Source organism: Tasmannia lanceolata, unplaced genomic scaffold (assembly GCF_043159265.1).
Source record: "Tasmannia lanceolata isolate RefF3 unplaced genomic scaffold, GAP_Taslan_0.1 ptg000008l, whole genome shotgun sequence".
Taxonomy (NCBI): Eukaryota; Viridiplantae; Streptophyta; class Magnoliopsida; order Canellales; family Winteraceae; genus Tasmannia; species Tasmannia lanceolata.
The window spans coordinates 13,225,361-13,249,988 of NW_027518685.1; the positions used below are offsets into that span (position 1 = coordinate 13,225,361).

General features: G+C 38.1%; 2 protein-coding genes across 2 annotated transcripts; both read left to right on the top strand.

Moving 5' to 3' along the window:
- Positions 1-5,118: 5,118 nt before the first annotated feature.
- Positions 5,119-6,805, top strand: LOC143883097 (peroxidase P7-like). Its single transcript, XM_077386460.1, has 3 exons — positions 5,119-5,447; positions 5,656-5,850; positions 6,066-6,805. Exons 1-3 carry the CDS (start codon positions 5,229-5,231, stop codon positions 6,627-6,629), a joined length of 978 nt encoding a protein of 325 aa, XP_077242575.1. The 5' UTR covers positions 5,119-5,228; the 3' UTR covers positions 6,630-6,805.
- A 10,673-nt stretch (positions 6,806-17,478) lies between these two features.
- Positions 17,479-19,165, top strand: LOC143884423 (peroxidase P7-like). Its single transcript, XM_077387978.1, has 3 exons — positions 17,479-17,807; positions 18,016-18,210; positions 18,426-19,165. Exons 1-3 carry the CDS (start codon positions 17,589-17,591, stop codon positions 18,987-18,989), a joined length of 978 nt encoding a protein of 325 aa, XP_077244093.1. The 5' UTR covers positions 17,479-17,588; the 3' UTR covers positions 18,990-19,165.
- The last annotated feature ends 5,463 nt before the right edge of the window (positions 19,166-24,628 follow it).

Consider the following 24,628-nt stretch of genomic DNA (forward strand, 5'->3'; position numbering starts at 1 on the left):
CTATAGTTTAGGTCACGGCGATTGGCAGTTTCACAACTTCCCTTCCCATTTTGTATTTATATTGAATTTCTGGGTCATGTAAGGAGGATCTGGTCTGGGTTCTCCATCTGAGTATCAATTGAGCTCTGGTTCCTCGGATGATGTCTGATCAGAGGCAATGCTTCTCTTCAATCATGTTGGACTACAGTATCGGCTTTTCCTCAACCATTTCAGACCAGAGACAATGCTTCCAATCCCTGATTCCTCAGATGATGCCTGGGCCTTCTCTTCCCTTCCCCATTTCAGGGCCCTTGGCAATCACTGGTTTCAAGGTCTCAGCCCTCGTTGTGTGACTGACTATGCTCTCTACCTCTCTTTTCTGATTAGAAGCCGTCGGTGAACTGTGAAATGTAGGAGCAACCCAGGCGTTACGGCTCTCTTTTTCGGTGGTGGACGAACAGCCCCAAACAGTGCGATGATTCTTGGGATAGCTATTCCTGGATTCAAGAATCCCTGTGCCGAACACGGCCATTATGGTTTGTAGCAATTTAAATTTGATTTTTTAAGGCATGTAATGTTATTCTTACTTGGGACCTTATAGTTGTGTTAAGCTGCACCTTCCAATTGGACCGCAGGCTCACCCCTGCTACAAAACTATTAGAAATGACATGCCGACACTTTAGTAGTCGCTCTCTTCAGAAAAGAAAAAAGAACTAGTTTCCAAGCTGGTGACATGATTACTTGGATGTATTCTACTATCCATGCCTATTACCATGGCATGGCAGTAAGCAGTAAGTTGGCCCAGCCTTCGCCTTCTTCAGTGGCCAAGTTGAAGCGTTCAACAGTTCTTCGGCCTACCACCTTTCTTTCTCAAGGTTGAGCTTGTTCAATTGAAGCTAATGCTATGCTGCCCTTCCTGTTTGCATGTCAATTATCCCAAAACTATAACATGACATTGGGGGTTGTGTTATGTCCTTTGGTTTCTGTAGACAATACTCATTTTTGTTGCCTAGTGTTTTCAGTTTATAGACATACTCATTTTTGTTGCCCAGTGTTTTCAGTTTATTAGTGGAAATGGCGTTAGATGTTCATATTGCTATATGCCTCAAGTCTCTTTATTTTTGAATCGTTTCTATTTCTTTCATTTTTAATATTATTTTCCATCGTCATGTAGATGCGAACAGGATCACCGAGTAGTTGTATTGCTACATTTGTCAATTGAACTAATCATTGATCGTATTCTTTTAATGTGCCATTTTGTTGTAATATTGTAAGTAGTATGATAAACTTATGTCGTCTGCTTTTTCTTCCTTTTATAGCCAGTGGAAAGCTTCGGAATTTGGCCCCCTAAAAGATGGATACATGTTTGAATCATCAACTGGCCTTGCACAAATGTGAGCCCTTCTTAACATTAGGCACCTATTTTCATTTGAGGTAAGCAGTAAAATGGAAATGAAGCAGAATATTCTCTGCCGGGTTTTTTTTTATTCACGGGATTTATGTGGGAGAAAAAAATCCCAGGAGATTGGTGGGAAAAAAAAAGTCCTAGAAGTATCTCGGCCAGCATTTTTGCCTGTCAAATCTGATGGATTAAGCGTTATTTAATTGTCAGTTTGCTAATTTTATGTTCTCTGCTGTACACATCATGAATCAAATTGAGAGTTTTCAGTGACAAAGCACTTGTTACATTTCAGCAATCTCTCACTGCCCCATTACTTTTCCTAGGTTTGTTTGCTTCTATAAGTTAGGAGCACTTTTCTTTCTTTATAAATATATAGTAGAAGAATATTACAAGATGGGGATACAAACTCAATTTCATTCATGGCTTAGAAATTACTACACCACAATTGGCGGAGCCAGGAATTTACAGTTGGAGGGCCGGATTAATTTACATTCGTCTGCATTGGTCATTTGGGGCGGGGCATGGCCACTAAACTAGCTAGGCATGCATGTATAGCCATGCACCATAAAAGCAATAGGTACTTAACTACTACTCTAAGAGTCTGGAACACTATTCAGATGGAGTGAAAAATCAATATTCAAAAATCAATATTTAATATTTACTATTCAATGAGCAACTGTTCTGTAAACAATGATATTCAAAGCATGAATGCATGCTAAGTAACAAGAATTGCATATAACAAACAATGTCGATCAATACTTATTCAATCGAAAGCGTTACATAAATAAAAATCATCAAAGCAATCAAGAGGTTCAATAGCAAGACGGTAGACAGTAAACACTATATAGTGTTAGTTATAATTAAGTGGAAGCATGTCAAACTGATCTCTTAGCAAGGAGAGCCATTGACTCACTCTCAAATAACGAGACAGTATAATAGCAGTACGATTCAAAGGGTTAAACACTTCCATATTTATGTACAGCCACACACCTGTCTGCCAACACACCAACAAGAAGAAATGCAAGTGATCGGGCAAAGTCCCTTCTTTCATCCTTAACCTGATAACACACCCGCCAGCCAACACTCCAAATACGAACAAGTGATTTGGGCAAAGCCCGTTCACCCATACATACTCCTCCAACACACCCGCCAGCCAACCCTCAAAGTAAGAAGAAGTGATTGGGTAAATCCCTTCCCCCAGACATTACCCTCCAACACACCGACAGCCAACACTATGACCCTAAGTGAGAATAATGATTGGGCAAAGCCTCTTCCCCCATACATAATCCTCCAACACACCCGCCAGCCTTGAAGAATCATATTTTGATGCAGCTCAATGAAGAATCATATTTATTTCAGGATTACAATGGATTTTGAAGGTGAGGTTCAAATGATCACGACCACTATTTTTGAAGAACATGAAAGGGCAATGTCAATATGTTTTTCATCAAGATTATGCCCAATCAGATTTGGGACCCTGGTGTAATATATTATTTTCTCAAATAATCCAACCTTGAGAACAAGGTTGATCAATTTCAAGGCAAGTGGAATGTTACGTGACTAGATAGGTCCCACATGGGGTGAAATAAATTAGTTTAGATAGTTGTTATTTTTTTACATTTTCTCTCTAGTTGTTTAGTATATGTAGGAGTCCAGATTAGGGATTTTCTATAAATAGCATATATGCAGCCTTTCTTAAATCAATGAAGAAACTTGTTCCAATAAGTGCGTCTTTGTGCACAATGGAGAACTTCCCTCAAAGCGGATCAAGAGGCTGATCTTCCGTCAAAGAAGATCAATCACTTTGCGAACTGATTCGAGTTCGTAACACCATCCTATGTTCTTAACTTTTTTTCTCCTTCATTCCATATTCCGACCTTTTTGCTACTAATTTTCTAGAGAGGTAACATCAGCATTACCTTGGAAGTTTCCCTGTAATTTTCTAGGGAATAATGCTCTCTCTCTCTCTTTTCCTCTCCCCTCTCTCTCCACTCATAATGACACCCTTTTCTAATAAATGCTTGTCCCCTCCCTTTTTCCAAAAAAATTTACTTGCAACCAAACGAAGCGGGAGTAGATTGTCATTCACACAGAAAATTTTGTGTTTCATTAGCGGTAACAGAAAATTCCGTGTGGAGAGAGAGAGAGAGAGAGAGAGAGAGAGAGAGAGAGAGAGAGAGAGAGAGAGAGAGAGAGAGAGGCCTACCTTAGTGGAATCACCTTGCTGTGATTGTGACCCGGGTGAGAGATGGAGATCCCAGAGAAAGAGATGTGCTAATTTAGAAAAAAACCCTAAAATTATATGATAAACTCTGCGGTTTTTGAAAGACCTGAATTGCAAAAATAACCGGAGAAAATTGTGTTAACATCATTTGCCCCAACTTTATCGCACTTACTCATCATTGGGATTAAAAAATACCATAACTTGTCAAGAATATAACTTTAAGATGGGAAATTTTATGGTACCCGCTCGGGCATGCTCGTGTAAGGGGGAGCTGACCGTGATATTTGATCCAACTGCAGCCCCTTAAAAATATGAAAAAGGGGACCCTGTTGAATCAAACATCAAGGGTGGCTGCCCCTTGCAAAGAGCATGCCCGACAGGGCACCATATTAAACCTCCTTTAACATTATATAATTTTGGGGAATGCTAAACTAAGGGGTGCCCTTGCAAAAATTGGGTGAAAAGGCAATCCCATTGGATCCATGTCCTCGTGACTGATTCCAAATTCAAAAATAGGCGTAAACAGTTTCTTATAATTCTCGTAAAATATCTAACAGTTTTAATGAAACTTTATATTTATAATGTTGTCATTCAAATTTCAATTTAATAGCTAAAGTTACTAGCTAAGATATAATATTTATATATTGGGATTTGCTAGTGTCCATTGCAGATGAGCCACCTCGTGAAAGAAGATATGAGGAATTTGCTAGTGTTTATCGCAGAAGGCATTTCGTAGATGGGCTGTTGCATGTGAGAGCAGCCACACCGGATCACTTTTCAGCAGATTTTGTCTTCATATGCAACAGCCCCTCCGCAAAATGCCTTCTGTGATGTATGCTAGCAAACTACCCATCAAAAAAAAAAAAAAAAAAAGTATGCTAGCAAAATAATGTCAAAAAGATGAACAATGAATGGAGAGAATTTTGATTGAGAGGGGAGGATTTAGGTGGATGAAAAAGTTCAAATTTCAATGATTCCAGTCGATTTGAAGAAAAATTCAAAAGACTGCTAATATCATGTTTTGTTAATGGGGGCGAATTCACCTTGTTTTTACACACCATAATTTGTTAATGGGGCCAACTCACCTTGTTTTACACTTTGACCTTCTGCTGAGACTTTTTTGGCAATTGTATAGCCTTTGACTGATGGTTAATCAATGTAAAACATGGTGAGTTCGCCCCATTATCGAATCAAGAGGAAGTGGTAATGAGATGAGCTTTGTCTAAGAGTTCGTGAGATTCAATGGTTGAACGGCTGGGAAGATATCAGCAAGATCAGGACCGTCTATCTGGTGATATCAATATGATGGGTAAACATATGATTGAGTCAAAGTCTACCGATGAGTTTTTCGGGGCACCGCCTATGGTGGGGTCCGATTTCTAGTCAAAAATATTAATTGTTCGGGTATTTTTTCCTCACGTAATCAATCGTCTCTTAGCTAACATCTAACGCGCCTTTGAAACTGTCATCTTCGCCCTCCCACACTCTTCCTTTATAAAAAGCCACGTTCTTCCCTTGTAAATCATTCAAAAAAAAACAAGCCCCTTCTCTAGCAGGAGAAAGATACCAAGTTCTTTGTTGCTTTTTTTACTTGCTAGCTATACTCTCTCTAAGTCTCTACCCATGGCTGGTTTCACTCATTCAAATTTATACCTAGGGTTTCTCATCATTCTTATCACCATCTCATCTCCTGTCTCAGCACAGCTCTCAGTCTCCTTTTATGCCAACACGTGCCCCTCCGTCTTTGACACGGTGAGGGCCGCCGTACGGTCCGTAATAGACCGAGAGCCTCGCATGGGTGCTTCCCTTATGCGAATGCTCTTCCACGACTGTTTTGTCAGTGTAAGTGCTATTTTAATGTCTTATTTATGGGTGATGATTTTTTCGCCCAGCAGGATAATGCGCGGGGGGCATTATCCTACATGGGGGCGAAAAAATCATCTCCCTTATTTATTTATTTATCTAAAAGTGACATTTTAATACAAAAAGTGGCACTCTGCTATTTATATATCTATCTATCTATCTAATTGTGTCTTTAATTTGATTATAGGGATGCGATGGAGGGATTCTTTTAGAAGATTTTGGATCATTTGTTGGGGAACAGAAATTGCCAGCTAACTTCAATTCGATTAGAGGGTATGAGGTGATAGATAACATAAAGACACAAGTGGATAGAGCATGTGGAGGGAGTGTAGTATCTTGTGCAGATATCTTAGTCATTGCTGCCCGTGATTCCGTTGTCCAAGTGAGTATCATTATAACCTCATACTTTTACAAGACAAATTGTTTTAAAAAACTCCAAGTCAACAAATTGTTAAATTTTCCTCTTATCACTTCCAAACCTTTTCAAACATCTATCCGGCAGAATTCTTTCAAAATCTGAACTTTGTAACTATGGTTTCTTCATGATTGAACAGGCAAGAATTTAGCGAATTAATGTCATGTTTTTGTTCATAACAGCTCGGAGGACCATCTTATTCAGTCCCAGTGGGGAGGAGAGACGCAAGAAGTGCGAACACGAATGCAGCTAACAATGAGCTTGTTGCCCCAACTGAGAATCTTGATTCAATCCTCCAAAAATTTAGAAACAAAGGATTCAGTCCTAGGGAGACAGTTGCCTTGTCTGGGTCACACACGGTCGGCCAAGCCAGATGTACCTCCTTCCGAAATCGGATTTATCATGACGCCAACATAGATACTTCATTTGCAACTTCCCTAAAAGCTAATTGTCCCCAAGATGTTGGTAACGGTGACAACAATTTGGCCCCTTTGGATCCTCAGAGCCCCAATCGCTTTGGAAACAATTATTATCAAGCTTTGATCAATAAAAGAGCTCTACTTCACTCTGATCAGGAGTTATTCAATGGTAACTCTACTGATTCCATCGTAACCATGTATGGCGACAACCCCAGTGCTTTCTCGACCGATTTCGCTAATGCTATGCTAAAAATGTCCAATTTGAGCCCCCTCACTGGAACCCAAGGTGAGGTTCGAGTTAATTGTAAAAGGATTAATTTGAGTTGATCTCTTATTTTTGTAAGGTTCGGATTACTAAATGTTGGTGGTCTCATGTTATGTACTAATGTTGTCCTTTCCTATGATTTATATGTTTTGCTAGTCAAGATGTGACTTAGCCTAACACTAAAGTGTACTGTATTCTTGAATTGGTCCTAATAAAATGTTGCCAAATTTTTGTTACAGTCAAGATGTGACTAAGTCAAGTTTTAAGTGTATTGTATTCTTGATTTGCTCTGAATAAAATGTTGTGCAGGAAATCTCTCTCTCTCTCTCTCTCTCTCTCTTAATAAAATAGATTAAGGTGTTAGGGTTTACATTGTCTCTTGGAAAAAAACCCAGGCCCCAGAATTCTTTCGCTGCCCTAGCTTGTTCTGGAATCATCTGATCCTTCATTGAAAATGGGTAAGGTTTAGGGTCAATTTTTATTTTATGATTCGCGTTTTTTATTATTTTCGTCAGCTAAGGATGGGGAATTGCGAGAAAAATGTAGGGATTTTCAGATTCCGAATGCTGAACAAACCAAAGAAATTTTTACCATTCAAAAAGAAATTTTGAATTTGGTTTCTGTAGGACTTCGAATTTATCAAGTCTGGTTTGACTCATTTAGGGTCGAAAAATTATGATGTTTTGAAACAATCACATTTAATAGCTTCTTACTTCCATAGCTTTTTGGGAAACTTTCTTTTAATGAATGCTCTTGCCTCAACCTATTATGCCCTTGGCGGAGGGGGTATCTTTATCAATTGATTGTGGTTTAGCAGAACATCCTCTGCTAAATTAACTTCCTCCTATTGTAAGAGGAAACCATGCTTAGTGCCCTAGAAATTTTTCTGATGTCTTGAGATACTTATTTGCATTATGTTGCTTTTATTTGGCTGTGGAATAAAGGATGCTGTTTTTTTTTTTTTCTTTCCTTAGGTACTACTTGCCATTATGTGAAAGCCTGGATGTAGTTATACACATGGGTGTCCACACCAAATGAGTAATCTTAAAACATATGGTAGTGATATGAAAACTATGTATTAATCTTTTTCGTAAAAGATTTAACAGTGCATATTTTAAATGAAAACTACGTATTAATCTTGCCATTCAAAAAAAAAAAAAAAAAAAACACTACGTATTAATCTTCCTCTAAATCCATCAAATATATATGATATGGCCAAAGAAGGAAGCAATGATATCGTGATTCTTTTCTATTAATGCATGGTATCTGTGTGAATATTGTTCTAATGGATGTATTTAATTATCCTTACCTAGAGGGAGTCATACTGTTCAAATTCTGAAGTGGCTCATATTTGATACTATAGGTTTATTTGGGAAATGATAAATGAGCCCCTTTTCATTACTTGGGACACCCAGCTGCGGTGTATCTATGACTGCAAAGGGGCTGTTGTACTTCACATGTGGAGGATTCAACGGATTTGATTGCCACGTACACTGCTATTGGCTGTCCCATGTAATTAAAAGGGGCGCATTTATCATTTCCTGTTTATTTTTGTTTCTCTTGAAATTCTCTCTAACCATTGGCTGTTTTGATATTGGACAATGCGAAAAATCTCAATGTAATTTATTATTTGAAGCAAACATTTGTGGCTCTGTACTAAGCCATGTTTTGGACATGGGTTTGGAGCTATGCTGTTGTGTGTGTGTAGCTTGGGGATTTACTTATATGCTTCTTTTGTGTCTTTGTTTCTTATGCATGTAAAGGACCCATTGGTGCTCACCCTACTACTATTTGCAGAACTTTGATGCTAAATCTGTCATAAAGGCTGGGATTTTAAGGTTCTCAGAGCCAAATAAGAGAGTGAGTGAAATGCTAATGATTTGTTACTAACCTTATGAAAGCCCAAACAAAAGAATGAGTGAAATGCTAATGCTTTGTTACTAACCTTATGATATACAATTTTTGTACTTTTTTTTTTGAAATGGAATACAATTTTGTACTTACTCTCTGCTGCTTTTCATTTTACATTTCATGGATTCCAAGTATTGTCTAAGATCTTCTTCCATATTCCTTTTACTATTCATTTCATTTTGTGGATTTCCAGTATTGTGGAAGAGCTTCTTCCATACTCCCTGTTGTATCATAAAATTTGATGCAATGTCTCTTTTTACGCCAATTTGTGCTATCTTAATCATTAAAATAACTAAGATAGCTTATCTGAAGGTATGATGTTAACTCAATAGAAGGACATGATCATGAAGGTTGTGGTGTTTGGGCCGCTCATACCTTCTTTGTTTTGTACTCGAATTTGTTGGCGGAGGAATTTCATACTAAAATGTTCCAGGCATTGTTCCTAGTACTATCTGGTTTAATTGGACAATACCATATTGTTTAGTGGTGACTGATCTACAAACAAGAGTTACAAACTAGTGATGCCATTCTGGGATATGATGACCTGCATTCTGATTATAAAGCAAAACCTATATTGATATTTGGGTGATTTTTTAATGCAGCCTTGTTAGCAATTATTTTTAATGTACCGTTAGATCTGTAGCATCCATATTGCTTTGGTGGAATGCTGAGTCGTTTTGATTGGCATATGTTCCTTCACTGTTCATTGAAGTTTTTCGAACAATAGAAGGCCATCGATATTTATATAAAAAAGGAGAAAGTCATCAGAGATATTTTTTGTGATGAGGTTTATCAGGACATCTTTTTTCCCGCATGTATTTTTTTTTTCATTTTTCTTTTTTGATTTGCCATGGTTATGTTGGCGTGCAATAATCTTTCTCTCAAGATGCCCTAGATGAGTATTTGATCGGTATGACTTAATTTATGACTTGAAAATAAGATTTGCAAAATTAAAGTTGACTGGTTGTGCTAATATTTGATGGGAAGACATTATTGATAAAAAATCACAGGAGAGGACTCCCACCACTCATTTTTGGGAAGATATGAAGTGCTAGTTGGAAGCCAATTTCTTGTGGAGAGGACAAACAGATAATCGAATGTTAACCTTAAGGAGGATTGTGAGACCTGAAAACAGGATAACTGGGGTTCAAAAATATGAGCGAGAAACATGAGAAATTGTCACATTAAAAATATGGTTCCATCCAAGCCAGTAGAGCAAGTTCCATATACAATTCATTTGTCGAACAAAACGTGCACAAAGAATTGTTGATATTATTATGTGGAATTGGAAGGGCAATTTCTAGATTTCTACTACACAGTCGAATCACTGAAACCCGACACGAAATGACATTAAATGTTTCTGCTTCCATCCCTACCGAAACCAAAACCGAAACCGAAATGGCCGAAATGCATAAACCAAAATCGTAAGTGTAAGAGTCGTATACTATTTTAGTATGTATTATATAATTATATTTATGAGAAGTGAATGCAAAATGTGGTGCCTTTCTTGATGTTTCATCTTTAAATTCTATCATTTGCATATGTTTTATATGTTTCCTTGATTTTACAGGATTTCCACCGAAATTTCCAACCAAAACCAAAACTTTTCCATTTCTGTGACGAACGAAACCGAAATTTAAAACCTTGACCAGTATGAAGCTTTAAAAATCCGCTGGAGATGTACTCGACAATTTGATTCTATCGATGTGCAAGACGTATCTTGTTCGATGGAAATATCTCTTTTGATGGAAAGGACAGTCTTCTTTACTCGTACATGGATTGGTGTCGATGTGTTCGATGGAAATAACTCTGTCATTTGTTCCGTAATCATGAGTTCACATTATATGCAAGGTTGACAGCATGGTTGTCAAGCTTGATGATACATGTATATGGACTGTGAGGAACATCATTATGTGACCTTGTTGCTTGGAAATAGGATTGCAAGAGCTCCATGTTGGGTGCCAGCTTGGTGGAGGAAAGAAGGATGATCTAATTAATTCATCAAAATCGATGAAATGCATATGCATAAGAGATACTAATCAGATGAATATTTTGTGTTTTCAGTTCATGTAAACAATAAGATGCCCCATTTCAATTCCAAATTGTCATCTGACATTCTTTATGGTCGTTTCAATAAACACTGATACAACAATGACACTTGCAACACAATGGAATGTCTGTCAGCATACATGCTTCTGAAATGTCACTATCTCTCTTTACTGAGAACAATTTGTTTTCAAGCAGCTCCTCAGCTAAGAATCGACTTCCTGTATTATATCCAGAATTTGTTGTGGGAAAAGGTTTTATTGGATGAAAGCCCAGAACTCTACAGAAGTCACCTCAAAAGAAAGTCTTTTTCACTGGATCCTTTTTTACGAAATTTTCATGTAGTGAAGAAAAAACATGCAAAGAGTTGAAGAGTTCCAAGAGGAAACGAAGGAAGCATCTTTATCCCTCAGGTTTTGTGTTTTTTCCTTCGCTCTTTTAGGTATCTCTTGTGAAGTTTAAACTTTAGACCTTGCGCTTCCTGGGTCACGCAAGGAGGATCCTTAAAATCTATAGTTTAGGTCACGGCGATTGGCAGTTTCACAACTTCCCTTCCCATTTTGTATTTATATTGAATTTCTGGGTCATGTAAGGAGGATCTGGTCTGGGTTCTTCATCTGAGTATCAATTGAGCTCTGGTTCCTCGGATGATGTCTGATCAGAGGCAATGCTTCTCTTCAATCATGTTGGACTACAGATGATGCCTGGGCCTTCTCTTCTCTTCCCCATTTCAGGGCCCTTGGCAATCACTGGTTTCAAGGTCTCAGCCCTCCTTGTGTGACTGACTATGCTCTCTACCTCTCTTTTCTGATTGGAAGCCGTCGGTGAACTGTGAAATGTAGGAGCAACCCAGGCGTTACGACTCTCTTTTTCGGTGGTGGACGAACAGCCCCAAACAGTGCGATGATTCTTGGGATAGCTATTCCTGGATTCAAGAATCCCTGTGCCGAACACGGCCATTATGGTTTGTAGCAATTTAAATTTGATTTTTTAAGGCATGTAATGTTATTCTTACTCGGGACCTTATAGTTGTGTTAAGCTGCACCTTCCAATTGGACCGCAGGCTCACCCCTGCTACAAAACTATTAGAAATGACATGCCGACACTTTAGTAGTCGCTCTCTTCAGAAAAGAAAAAAGAACTAGTTTCCAAGCTGGTGACATGATTACTTGGATGTATTCTACTATCCATGCCTATTACCATGGCATGGCAGTATGCAGTAAGTTGGCCCAGCCTTCGCCTTCTTCAGTGGCCAAGTTGAAGCGTTCAACGGTTCTTCGGCCTACCACCTTTCTCTTCAATTTTAACCCGAACAACCACTTGGTCTAAGGTCCATTATTTTGTCTTGTGTTTCATTCCGATTTTAAAGTCTTTCCAAGACAAAGGCAATTTCTCAATGAGAGAACCAGCCATGAATGTATCAGGTAATTTCATACATTCCTTAGCTAATTCACCAATAATAAATTGATACTCATCTATTTGGGCAGAAATAGGTTTTCCATCTTCCACAGTAAAGTCTAAAAATTTCCTATCACATATTTTTTATTTCCAGCATCCTCTAATTCATATTTAGTTACTATGGCATTCCAAAGATCAGCAGCATGCTCATAGGAATAATAGATATTATAAAGTTCATTAGACAAACCATTCAACAAATAATTTTTCCAGATATAATCTGCATTATCCCAATCAGCAGTTTCTTCATTTGGTTTTGGTTGGGTAAGGACAAAAGCAACACCAATTTGTTGCAAAGCAAACAAGATCTGTTGTTTCCACCTTTTGTAATTCAAACCAGTTAGTCGTTCGATTTTGGAAAAATCAGGAACAGTATTGAGAATTCTGTTCCCAACAGGTGTTCGAACAACAGAATTTGGATTGGAATTCTCACCAGAGATGGGAAGAACAAAAATTGGGTTTGGATTATCAGAAGCCATAAGATCAGATCTGTTTTGATACGATTCTTAAGACTGTTGGAAATTTTTAGATTATGGATTTGATCTATGGTTTATTCGAACCCAAAAAATCTGCAACTTGAAATGAAAAAACTTTCTGTTTAGAAATCAGAAATAAAATAGAACTTATCTGTTTGATTGAAAACCCTCTGGAAATCGGATTGAAAAGAATAAGGCTGAGTCGTGCCACTGGTCACTCTCCTTAAGAATCGTATCCGCCCCCTACCGGTGCAACCGGGATTTGCGAACCGACGCTCCAAGATAAAACAGCCGAAATTGGCCCCAGTCCACGTGCACTCGCTGACTGGTCCACCCAAAATCACTAATGGAACTGTGCTCAGAATGAACGGAACGAAGGAGGAAGAAGAACAGAACAGAAAGCCTTGAGTTATAAATTTCAGAATGTGCAAAAACGTCTGTGTAATTTTCTGTGTACAAAATAATCTGTCTCGTCCCCTTTTATAGACCTGAAAGTGTCTGTTGGGGAGAGCCACCATTAAAACACGCCCTTAAAAGCCAGTAACGTTTTTTCTCCCAACAGTCATTTTTGTGACCGTTGAGATTTTAAACGGTTCTTTGCAATTAAGGTAGTGTGTCCATATCAAAACCAAAGGGTAAAAATTAAAACGGTTTTTTTTTTTGCAATAAAAATAACCTTTTCATTTAAACCTAAACCTAAACCCAAACCCAAACCCAAACCCAAACCCGGACCACGGCCCGGCGAGGCGAGGCGCGTGTGTGTTTTTTACACATGGGCTTGTGCTCTTCTAAAAGCCCAAGACCCAACAAATTCTAAAGCCCCTTGAATGCTCAAGCCTTTCTCCAACTCTCCATCTTATATGGATGAGAAAAATTCTCTCAAGCTCCTATGTGGGACTATTTGTTTTGCCTTGGTTTAGAGAGCACAATGTTCACACACACATCAAGGTCTTGGGTTCAAGTTCTCATTCATGTAATTGATTCTAGTTTTCAAAGAAAGAGGGAGAACTTTAATTTGAATCTTCCCTCCAAATTTTAAACACAAAGCAAAAGCATCTTTGACTTTTCTATTTAAATTATTTGAAATTGTCCAACAATGTTCTCTGCTGTACACATCATGAATCAAATTGAGAGTTTTCAATGACAAAGCACTTGTTACATTTCAGCAATCTCTCACTGACCCATTACTTTTCCTAGGTTTGGTTGCTTCTATGAGTTAGGAGCGCTTTTCTTTCTTTATACATATATATAGTAGAAGAATATTACAAGATGGGGATACAAACTCAATTTCATTCATGGCTTAGAAATTACTGACCCACAATTGGTGGAGCTAGGAATTTACAGTTGGGGGGGCGGATTAATTTACATTCGTCTGCATTGGTCATTTGGGGCGGGGCATGGCCACTAAACTAGCTAGGCATGCGGGCACCATAAAAGCAATAGGTACTTAACTACTAAGAGTCTGGTACACTATTGAGATGGAGTGAAAAATCAGTATGCAAAAATCAATATTTAATATTTACTATTCAATGAGCAACAGTTCTGTAAACCATGATATACAAAGCATGAATGCATGCTGAGTAACAAGAATTGCATATAACAAACAATGTCGATCAATACTTATTCAATCGAAAGCGTTACATAAATAAAAATCATCAAAGCAATCAAGAGGTTCAATAGCAAGATGGTAGACAATAAACACTACATAGTGTTAGTTATATTAAGTGGAAGCATGTCAAACTGTTCTCTTAGCAAGGAGAGTCATTGACTCACTCTCAAATAACGAGACAATATAATAGGAGTACGATTCAAAGGGTTAAACACTTCCATATATATTTGTGTACAGCCACACACCTGTCTGCCAACACACCAACAAGAAGAAATGCAAGTGATCGGGCAAAGTCCCTTCCTTCATCCTTAACCTGATAACACACCCGCCAGCCAACACTCCAAATACGAACAAGTGATTGATTTGGGCAAAGCCCGTTCACCCATACATACTCCTCCAACACACCCGCCAGCCAACCCTCAAAGTAAGAAGAAGTGATTGGGTAAATCCCTTCCCCAGACATTACCCTCCAGCACACCGACAGCCAACACTCTAAGACCCTAAGTGAGAATAATGATTGGGCAACCCATACATAATCCTCCAACACACCCGCCAGCCTCGAAGAATCATATTTTGATGCAGCTCAATGAAGAATCATTTTGAAGAATCATATTTATTTCAGGATTACAATGGATTTTGAAGGTGAGGTTCAAATGACCATGACCACTATTTTTGAAGAACATGAAAGGGCAATGTCAATATGTTTTTCATCAAGATTATGCCCAATCAGATTTGGGACCCTGGTGTAATATATTATTTTCTCAAATAATCCAACCTTGAGAACAAGGTTGATCAATTTCAAGGCAAGTGGAATTTTATGTGACTAGATAGGTCCCCCATGGGGTGAAATAAATTAGTTTAGATAGTTGTTATTTTTTAGATTTTCTCTCTAGTTGTTTAGTATAGGTAGGAGTCTAAGAGATTAAAGGCTATCCAGATTAGGGATTTTCTATAAATAGGCTTTTTCTGGACCACTCGGCATAGCGGATTCGAATGAGGCTGAGGTAAGGGCAGCGCATCAAGGCATTGTAAGCTTGGTTAGGGAATTATCAGACAACTGTGTTGTGGAGGGTGACTCGCTGAATGTTATAAGATGGCTCAGGGGACCTCGGACCCCCCCGTGGCGCTTTCTTAAATTCTTTGACGAGATTACAGATATCTTACAGGGGCGGCCGGTAACTTTTAATCATGTGAGGCGCTCTGCTAATGACGTAGCAGATAAGTTAGCAAAAGTTGGCGTATCGCTGCAGGCTTTAGAACTCTATGATTTTCTCCCGCCCTAATTGTATTACCATAGTTTGTTTTATTTTTCTGTGTTGTAAGGGGGACACCCTCAGTCTTCTTTTAATATAATTGCTACCATTCAAAAAAAAAAAACTTATATGCAGCCTTTCTTAAATCAATGAAGAAACTTGTTCCAATAAGTGCGTCTTTGTGCACAATGGAGAACTTCCCTCAAAGCGGATCAAGAGGCTGATCTTCCGTCAAAGAAGATCAATCACTTTGCGAACTGATTCGAGTTCGTAACACCATCCTATGTTCTTAACTTTTTTTCTCCTTCATTCCATATTCCGACCTTTTTGCTACTAATTTTCTAGAGAGGTAACATCAGCATTACCTTGGAAGTCTCCCTGTAATTTTCTAGGGAATAATGCTCTCTCTCTCTCTTTTCATCTCCCCTCTCTCTCCACTCATAATGACACCCTTTTCTAATAAATGCTTGTCCCCTCCCTTTTTCCAAAAAAATTTACTTGCAACCAAACGAAGCGGGAGTAGATTGTCATTCACACAGAAAATTTTGTGTTTCATTAGCGGTAACAGAAAATTCCGTGTGGAGAGAGAGAGAGAGAGAGAGAGAGAGAGAGAGAGAGAGAGAGGCCTACCTTAGTGGAATCACCTTGCTGTGATTGTGACCCGGGTGAGAGATGGAGATCCCAGAGAAAGAGATGTGCTAATTTAGAAAAAAACCCTAAAATTATATGATAAACTCTGCGGTTTTTTAAAGACCTGAATTGCAAAAATAACCGGAGAAAATTGTGTTAACATCATTTGCCCCAACTTTATCGCACTTACTCATCATTGGGATTAAAAAATACCATAACTTGTCAAGAATATAACTTTAAGATGGGAAATTTTATGGTACCCGCTCGGGCATGCTCGTGTAAGGGGGAGCTGACCGTGATATTTGATCCAACTGCAGCCCCTTAAAAATATGAAAAAGGGGACCCTGTTGAATCAAACATCAAGGGTGGCTGCCCCTTGCAAAGAGCATGCCCGACAGGGCACCATATTAAACCTCCTTTAACATTATATAATTTTGGGGAATGCTAAACTAAGGGGTGCCCTTGCAAAAATTGGGTGAAAAGGCAATCCCATTGGATCCATGTCCTCGTGACTGATTCCAAATTCAAAAATAGGCGTAAACAGTTTCTTATAATTCTCGTAAAATATCTAACAGTTTTAATGAAACTTTATATTTATAATGTTGTCATTCAAATTTCAATTTAATAGCTAAAGTTACTAGCTAAGATATAATATTTATATATTGGGATTTGCTAGTGTCCATTGCAGATGAGCCACCTCGTGAAAGAAGATATGAGGAATTTGCTAGTGTTTATCGCAGAAGGCATTTCGTAGATGGGCTGTTGCATGTGAGAGCAGCCACACCGGATCACTTTTCAGCAGATTTTGTCTTCATATGCAACAGCCCCTCCGCAAAATGCCTTCTGTGATGTATGCTAGCAAACTACCCATCAAAAAAAAAAAAAAAAAAAGTATGCTAGCAAAATAATGTCAAAAAGATGAACAATGAATGGAGAGAATTTTGATTGAGAGGGGAGGATTTAGGTGGATGAAAAAGTTCAAATTTCAATGATTCCAGTCGATTTGAAGAAAAATTCAAAAGACTGCTAATATCATGTTTTGTTAATGGGGGCGAATTCACCTTGTTTTTACACACCATAATTTGTTAATGGGGCCAACTCACCTTGTTTTACACTTTGACCTTCTGCTGAGACTTTTTTGGCAATTGTATAGCCTTTGACTGATGGTTAATCAATGTAAAACATGGTGAGTTCGCCCCATTATCGAATCAAGAGGAAGTGGTAATGAGATGAGCTTTGTCTAAGAGTTCGTGAGATTCAATGGTTGAACGGCTGGGAAGATATCAGCAAGATCAGGACCGTCTATCTGGTGATATCAATATGATGGGTAAACATATGATTGAGTCAAAGTCTACCGATGAGTTTTTCGGGGCACCGCCTATGGTGGGGTCCGATTTCTAGTCAAAAATATTAATTGTTCGGGTATTTTTTCCTCACGTAATCAATCGTCTCTTAGCTAACATCTAACGCGCCTTTGAAACTGTCATCTTCGCCCTCCCACACTCTTCCTTTATAAAAAGCCACGTTCTTCCCTTGTAAATCATTCAAAAAAAAACAAGCCCCTTCTCTAGCAGGAGAAAGATACCAAGTTCTTTGTTGCTTTTTTTACTTGCTAGCTATACTCTCTCTAAGTCTCTACCCATGGCTGGTTTCACTCATTCAAATTTATACCTAGGGTTTCTCATCATTCTTATCACCATCTCATCTCCTGTCTCAGCACAGCTCTCAGTCTCCTTTTATGCCAACACGTGCCCCTCCGTCTTTGACACGGTGAGGGCCGCCGTACGGTCCGTAATAGACCGAGAGCCTCGCATGGGTGCTTCCCTTATGCGAATGCTCTTCCACGACTGTTTTGTCAGTGTAAGTGCTATTTTAATGTCTTATTTATGGGTGATGATTTTTTCGCCCAGCAGGATAATGCGCGGGGGGCATTATCCTACATGGGGGCGAAAAAATCATCTCCCTTATTTATTTATTTATCTAAAAGTGACATTTTAATACAAAAAGTGGCACTCTGCTATTTATATATCTATCTATCTATCTAATTGTGTCTTTAATTTGATTATAGGGATGCGATGGAGGGATTCTTTTAGAAGATTTTGGATCATTTGTTGGGGAACAGAAATTGCCAGCTAACTTCAATTCGATTAGAGGGTATGAGGTGATAGATAACATAAAGACACAAGTGGATAGAGCATGTGGAGGGAGTGTAGTATCTTGTGCAGATATCTTAGTCATTGCTGCCCGTGATTCCGTTGTCCAAGTGAGTATCATTATAACCTCATACTTTTACAAGACAAATTGTTTTAAAAAACTCCAAGTCAACAAATTGTTAAATTTTCCTCTTATCACTTCCAAACCTTTTCAAACATCTATCCGGCAGAATTCTTTCAAAATCTGAACTTTGTAACTATGGTTTCTTCATGATTGAACAGGCAAGAATTTAGCGAATTAATGTCATGTTTTTGTTCATAACAGCTCGGAGGACCATCTTATTCAGTCCCAGTGGGGAGGAGAGACGCAAGAAGTGCGAACACGAATGCAGCTAACAATGAGCTTGTTGCCCCAACTGAGAATCTTGATTCAATCCTCCAAAAATTTAGAAACAAAGGATTCAGTCCTAGGGAGACAGTTGCCTTGTCTGGGTCACACACGGTCGGCCAAGCCAGATGTACCTCCTTCCGAAATCGGATTTATCATGACGCCAACATAGATACTTCATTTGCAACTTCCCTAAAAGCTAATTGTCCCCAAGATGTTGGTAACGGTGACAACAATTTGGCCCCTTTGGATCCTCAGAGCCCCAATCGCTTTGGAAACAATTATTATCAAGCTTTGATCAATAAAAGAGCTCTACTTCACTCTGATCAGGAGTTATTCAATGGTAACTCTACTGATTCCATCGTAACCATGTATGGCGACAACCCCAGTGCTTTCTCGACCGATTTCGCTAATGCTATGCTAAAAATGTCCAATTTGAGCCCCCTCACTGGAACCCAAGGTGAGGTTCGAGTTAATTGTAAAAGGATTAATTTGAGTTGATCTCTTATTTTTGTAAGGTTCGGATTACTAAATGTTGGTGGTCTCATGTTATGTACTAATGTTGTCCTTTCCTATGATTTATATGTTTTGCTAGTCAAGATGTGACTTAGCCTAACACTAAAGTGTACTGTATTCTTGAATTGGTCCTAATAAAATGTTGCCAAATTTTTGTTACAGTCAAGATGTGACTAAGTCAAGTTTTAAGTGTATTGTATTCTTGATTTGCTCTGAATAAAATGTTGTGCAGGAAATCTCTCTCTCTCTCTCTCTCTCTCTCTCTCTTAATAAAATAGATTAAGGTGTTAGGGTTTACATTGTCTCTTGGAAAAAAACCCAGGCCCCAGAATTCTTTCGCTGCCCTAGCTTGTTCTGGAATCATCTGATCCTTCATTGAAAATGGGTAAGGTTTAGGGTCAATTTTTATTTTATGATTCGCGTTTTTTATTATTTTCGTCAGCTAAGGATGGGGAATTGCGAGAAAAATGTAGGGATTTTCAGATTCCGAATGCTGAACAAACCAAAGAAATTTTTACCATTCAAAAAGAAATTTTGAATTTGGTTTCTGTAGGACTTCGAATTTATCAAGTCTGGTTTGACTCATTTAGGGTCGAAAAATTATGATGTTTTGAAACAATCACATTTAATAGCTTCTTACTTCCATAGCTTTTTGGGAAACTTTCTTTTAATGAATGCTCTTGCCTCAACCTATTATGCCCTTGGCGGAGGGGGTATCTTTATCAATTGATTGTGGTTTAGCAGAACATCCTCTGCTAAATTAACTTCCTCCTATTGTAAGAGGAAACCATGCTTAGTGCCCTAGAAATTTTTCTGATGTCTTGAGATACTTATTTGCATTATGTTGCTTTTATTTGGCTGTGGAATAAAGGATGCTGTTTTTTTTTTTTTTCTTTCCTTAGGTACTACTTGCCATTATGTGAAAGCCTGGATGTAGTTATACACATGGGTGTCCACACCAAATGAGTAATCTTAAAACATATGGTAGTGATATGAAAACTATGTATTAATCTTTTTCGTAAAAGATTTAACAGTGCATATTTTAAATGAAAACTACGTATTAATCTTGCCATTCAAAAAAAAAAAAAAAAAAAACACTACGTATTAATCTTCCTCTATATCCATCAAATATATATGATATGGCCAAAGAAGGAAGCAATGATATCGTGATTCTTTTCTATTAATGCATGGTATCTGTGTGAATATTGTTCTAATGGATGTATTTAATTATCCTTACCTAGAGGGAGTCATACTGTTCAAATTCTGAAGTGGCTCATATTTGATACTATAGGTTTATTTGGGAAATGATAAATGAGCCCCTTTTCATTACTTGGGACACCCAGCTGCGGTGTATCTATGACTGCAAAGGGGCTGTTGTACTTCACATGTGGAGGATTCAACGGATTTGATTGCCACGTACACTGCTATTGGCTGTCCCATGTAATTAAAAGGGGCGCATTTATCATTTCCTGTTTATTTTTGTTTCTCTTGAAATTCTCTCTAACCATTGGCTGTTTTGATATTGGACAATGCGAAAAATCTCAATGTAATTTATTATTTGAAGCAAACATTTGTGGCTCTGTACTAAGCCATGTTTTGGACATGGGTTTGGAGCTATGCTGTTGTGTGTGTGTAGCTTGGGGATTTACTTATATGCTTCTTTTGTGTCTTTGTTTCTTATGCATGTAAAGGACCCATTGGTGCTCACCCTACTACTATTTGCAGAACTTTGATGCTAAATCTGTCATAAAGGCTGGGATTTTAAGGTTCTCAGAGCCAAATAAGAGAGTGAGTGAAATGCTAATGATTTGTTACTAACCTTATGAAAGCCCAAACAAAAGAATGAGTGAAATGCTAATGCTTTGTTACTAACCTTATGATATACAATTTTTGTACTTTTTTTTTTGAAATGGAATACAATTTTGTACTTACTCTCTGCTGCTTTTCATTTTACATTTCATGGATTCCAAGTATTGTCTAAGATCTTCTTCCATATTCCTTTTACTATTCATTTCATTTTGTGGATTTCCAGTATTGTGGAAGAGCTTCTTCCATACTCCCTGTTGTATCATAAAATTTGATGCAATGTCTCTTTTTACGCCAATTTGTGCTATCTTAATCATTAAAATAACTAAGATAGCTTATCTGAAGGTATGATGTTAACTCAATAGAAGGACATGATCATGAAGGTTGTGGTGTTTGGGCCGCTCATACCTTCTTTGTTTTGTACTCGAATTTGTTGGCGGAGGAATTTCATACTAAAATGTTCCAGGCATTGTTCCTAGTACTATCTGGTTTAATTGGACAATACCATATTGTTTAGTGGTGACTGATCTACAAACAAGAGTTACAAACTAGTGATGCCATTCTGGGATATGATGACCTGCATTCTGATTATAAAGCAAAACCTATATTGATATTTGGGTGATTTTTTAATGCAGCCTTGTTAGCAATTATTTTTAATGTACCGTTAGATCTGTAGCATCCATATTGCTTTGGTGGAATGCTGAGTCGTTTTGATTGGCATATGTTCCTTCACTGTTCATTGAAGTTTTTCGAACAATAGAAGGCCATCGATATTTATATAAAAAAGGAGAAAGTCATCAGAGATATTTTTTGTGATGAGGTTTATCAGGACATCTTTTTTCCCGCATGTATTTTTTTTTTCATTTTTCTTTTTTGATTTGCCATGGTTATGTTGGCGTGCAATAATCTTTCTCTCAAGATGCCCTAGATGAGTATTTGATCGGTATGACTTAATTTATGACTTGAAAATAAGATTTGCAAAATTAAAGTTGACTGGTTGTGCTAATATTTGATGGGAAGACATTATTGATAAAAAATCACAGGAGAGGACTCCCACCACTCATTTTTGGGAAGATATGAAGTGCTAGTTGGAAGCCAATTTCTTGTGGAGAGGACAAACAGATAATCGAATGTTAACCTTAAGGAGGATTGTGAGACCTGAAAACAGGATAACTGGGGTTCAAAAATATGAGCGAGAAACATGAGAAATTGTCACATTAAAAATATGGTTCCATCCAAGCCAGTAGAGCAAGTTCCATATACAATTCATTTGTCGAACAAAACGTGCACAAAGAATTGTTGATATTATTATGTGGAATTGGAAGGGCAATTTCTAGATTTCTACTACACAGTCGAATCACTGAAACCCGACACGAAATGACATTAAATGTTTCTGCTTCCATCCCTACCGAAACCAAAACCGAAACCGAAATGGCCGAAATGCATAAACCAAAATCGTAAGTGTAAGAGTCGTATACTATTTTAGTATGTATTATATAATTATATTTATGAGAAGTGAATGCAAAATGTGGTGCCTTTCTTGATGTTTCATCTTTAAATTCTATCATTTGCATATGTTTTATATGTTTCCTTGATTTTACAGGATTTCCACCGAAATTTCCAACCAAAACCAAAACTTTTCCATTTCTGTGACGAACGAAACCGAAATTTAAAACCTTGACCAGTATGAAGCTTTAAAAATCCGCTGGAGATGTACTCGACAATTTGATTCTATCGATGTGCAAGACGTATCTTGTTCGATGGAAATATCTCTTTTGATGGAAAGGACAGTCTTCTTTACTCGTACATGGATTGGTGTCGATGTGTTCGATGGAAATAACTCTGTCATTTGTTCCGTAATCATGAGTTCACATTATATGCAAGGTTGACAGCATGGTTGTCAAGCTTGATGATACATGTATATGGACTGTGAGGAACATCATTATGTGACCTTGTTGCTTGGAAATAGGATTGCAAGAGCTCCATGTTGGGTGCCAGCTTGGTGGAGGAAAGAAGGATGATCTAATTAATTCATCAAAATCGATGAAATGCATATGCATAAGAGATACTAATCAGATGAATATTTTGTGTTTTCAGTTCATGTAAACAATAAGATGCCCCATTTCAATTCCAAATTGTCATCTGACATTCTTTATGGTCGTTTCAATAAACACTGATACAACAATGACACTTGCAACACAATGGAATGTCTGTCAGCATACATGCTTCTGAAATGTCACTATCTCTCTTTACTGAGAACAATTTGTTTTCAAGCAGCTCCTCAGCTAAGAATCGACTTCCTGTATTATATCCAGAATTTGTTGTGGGAAAAGGTTTTATTGGATGAAAGCCCAGAACTCTACAGAAGTCACCTCAAAAGAAAGTCTTTTTCACTGGATCCTTTTTTACGAAATTTTCATGTAGTGAAGAAAAAACATGCAAAGAGTTGAAGAGTTCCAAGAGGAAACGAAGGAAGCATCTTTATCCCTCAGGTTTTGTGTTTTTTCCTTCGCTCTTTTAGGTATCTCTTGTGAAGTTTAAACTTTAGACCTTGCGCTTCCTGGGTCACGCAAGGAGGATCCTTAAAATCTATAGTTTAGGTCACGGCGATTGGCAGTTTCACAACTTCCCTTCCCATTTTGTATTTATATTGAATTTCTGGGTCATGTAAGGAGGATCTGGTCTGGGTTCTTCATCTGAGTATCAATTGAGCTCTGGTTCCTCGGATGATGTCTGATCAGAGGCAATGCTTCTCTTCAATCATGTTGGACTACAGATGATGCCTGGGCCTTCTCTTCTCTTCCCCATTTCAGGGCCCTTGGCAATCACTGGTTTCAAGGTCTCAGCCCTCCTTGTGTGACTGACTATGCTCTCTACCTCTCTTTTCTGATTGGAAGCCGTCGGTGAACTGTGAAATGTAGGAGCAACCCAGGCGTTACGACTCTCTTTTTCGGTGGTGGACGAACAGCCCCAAACAGTGCGATGATTCTTGGGATAGCTATTCCTGGATTCAAGAATCCCTGTGCCGAACACGGCCATTATGGTTTGTAGCAATTTAAATTTGATTTTTTAAGGCATGTAATGTTATTCTTACTCGGGACCTTATAGTTGTGTTAAGCTGCACCTTCCAATTGGACCGCAGGCTCACCCCTGCTACAAAACTATTAGAAATGACATGCCGACACTTTAGTAGTCGCTCTCTTCAGAAAAGAAAAAAGAACTAGTTTCCAAGCTGGTGACATGATTACTTGGATGTATTCTACTATCCATGCCTATTACCATGGCATGGCAGTATGCAGTAAGTTGGCCCAGCCTTCGCCTTCTTCAGTGGCCAAGTTGAAGCGTTCAACGGTTCTTCGGCCTACCACCTTTCTCTTCAATTTTAACCCGAACAACCACTTGGTCTAAGGTCCATTATTTTGTCTTGTGTTTCATTCCGATTTTAAAGTCTTTCCAAGACAAAGGCAATTTCTCAATGAGAGAACCAGCCATGAATGTATCAGGTAATTTCATACATTCCTTAGCTAATTCACCAATAATAAATTGATACTCATCTATTTGGGCAGAAATAGGTTTTCCATCTTCCACAGTAAAGTCTAAAAATTTCCTATCACATATTTTTTATTTCCAGCATCCTCTAATTCATATTTAGTTACTATGGCATTCCAAAGATCAGCAGCATGCTCATAGGAATAATAGATATTATAAAGTTCATTAGACAAACCATTCAACAAATAATTTTTCCAGATATAATCTGCATTATCCCAATCAGCAGTTTCTTCATTTGGTTTTGGTTGGGTAAGGACAAAAGCAACACC

Coding starts and splice junctions, on each gene's coding strand:
- LOC143883097 (XM_077386460.1), top strand. CDS start 5,229: ATGGCTGGTTTCACTCATTCAAATTTATACCTAGGGTTTCTCATCATT. Junction 5,448..5,655: donor TCCACGACTGTTTTGTCAGT/GTAAGTGCTATT, acceptor ATTTGATTATAG/GGATGCGATGGAGGGATTCT. Junction 5,851..6,065: donor CCCGTGATTCCGTTGTCCAA/GTGAGTATCATT, acceptor TGTTCATAACAG/CTCGGAGGACCATCTTATTC.
- LOC143884423 (XM_077387978.1), top strand. CDS start 17,589: ATGGCTGGTTTCACTCATTCAAATTTATACCTAGGGTTTCTCATCATT. Junction 17,808..18,015: donor TCCACGACTGTTTTGTCAGT/GTAAGTGCTATT, acceptor ATTTGATTATAG/GGATGCGATGGAGGGATTCT. Junction 18,211..18,425: donor CCCGTGATTCCGTTGTCCAA/GTGAGTATCATT, acceptor TGTTCATAACAG/CTCGGAGGACCATCTTATTC.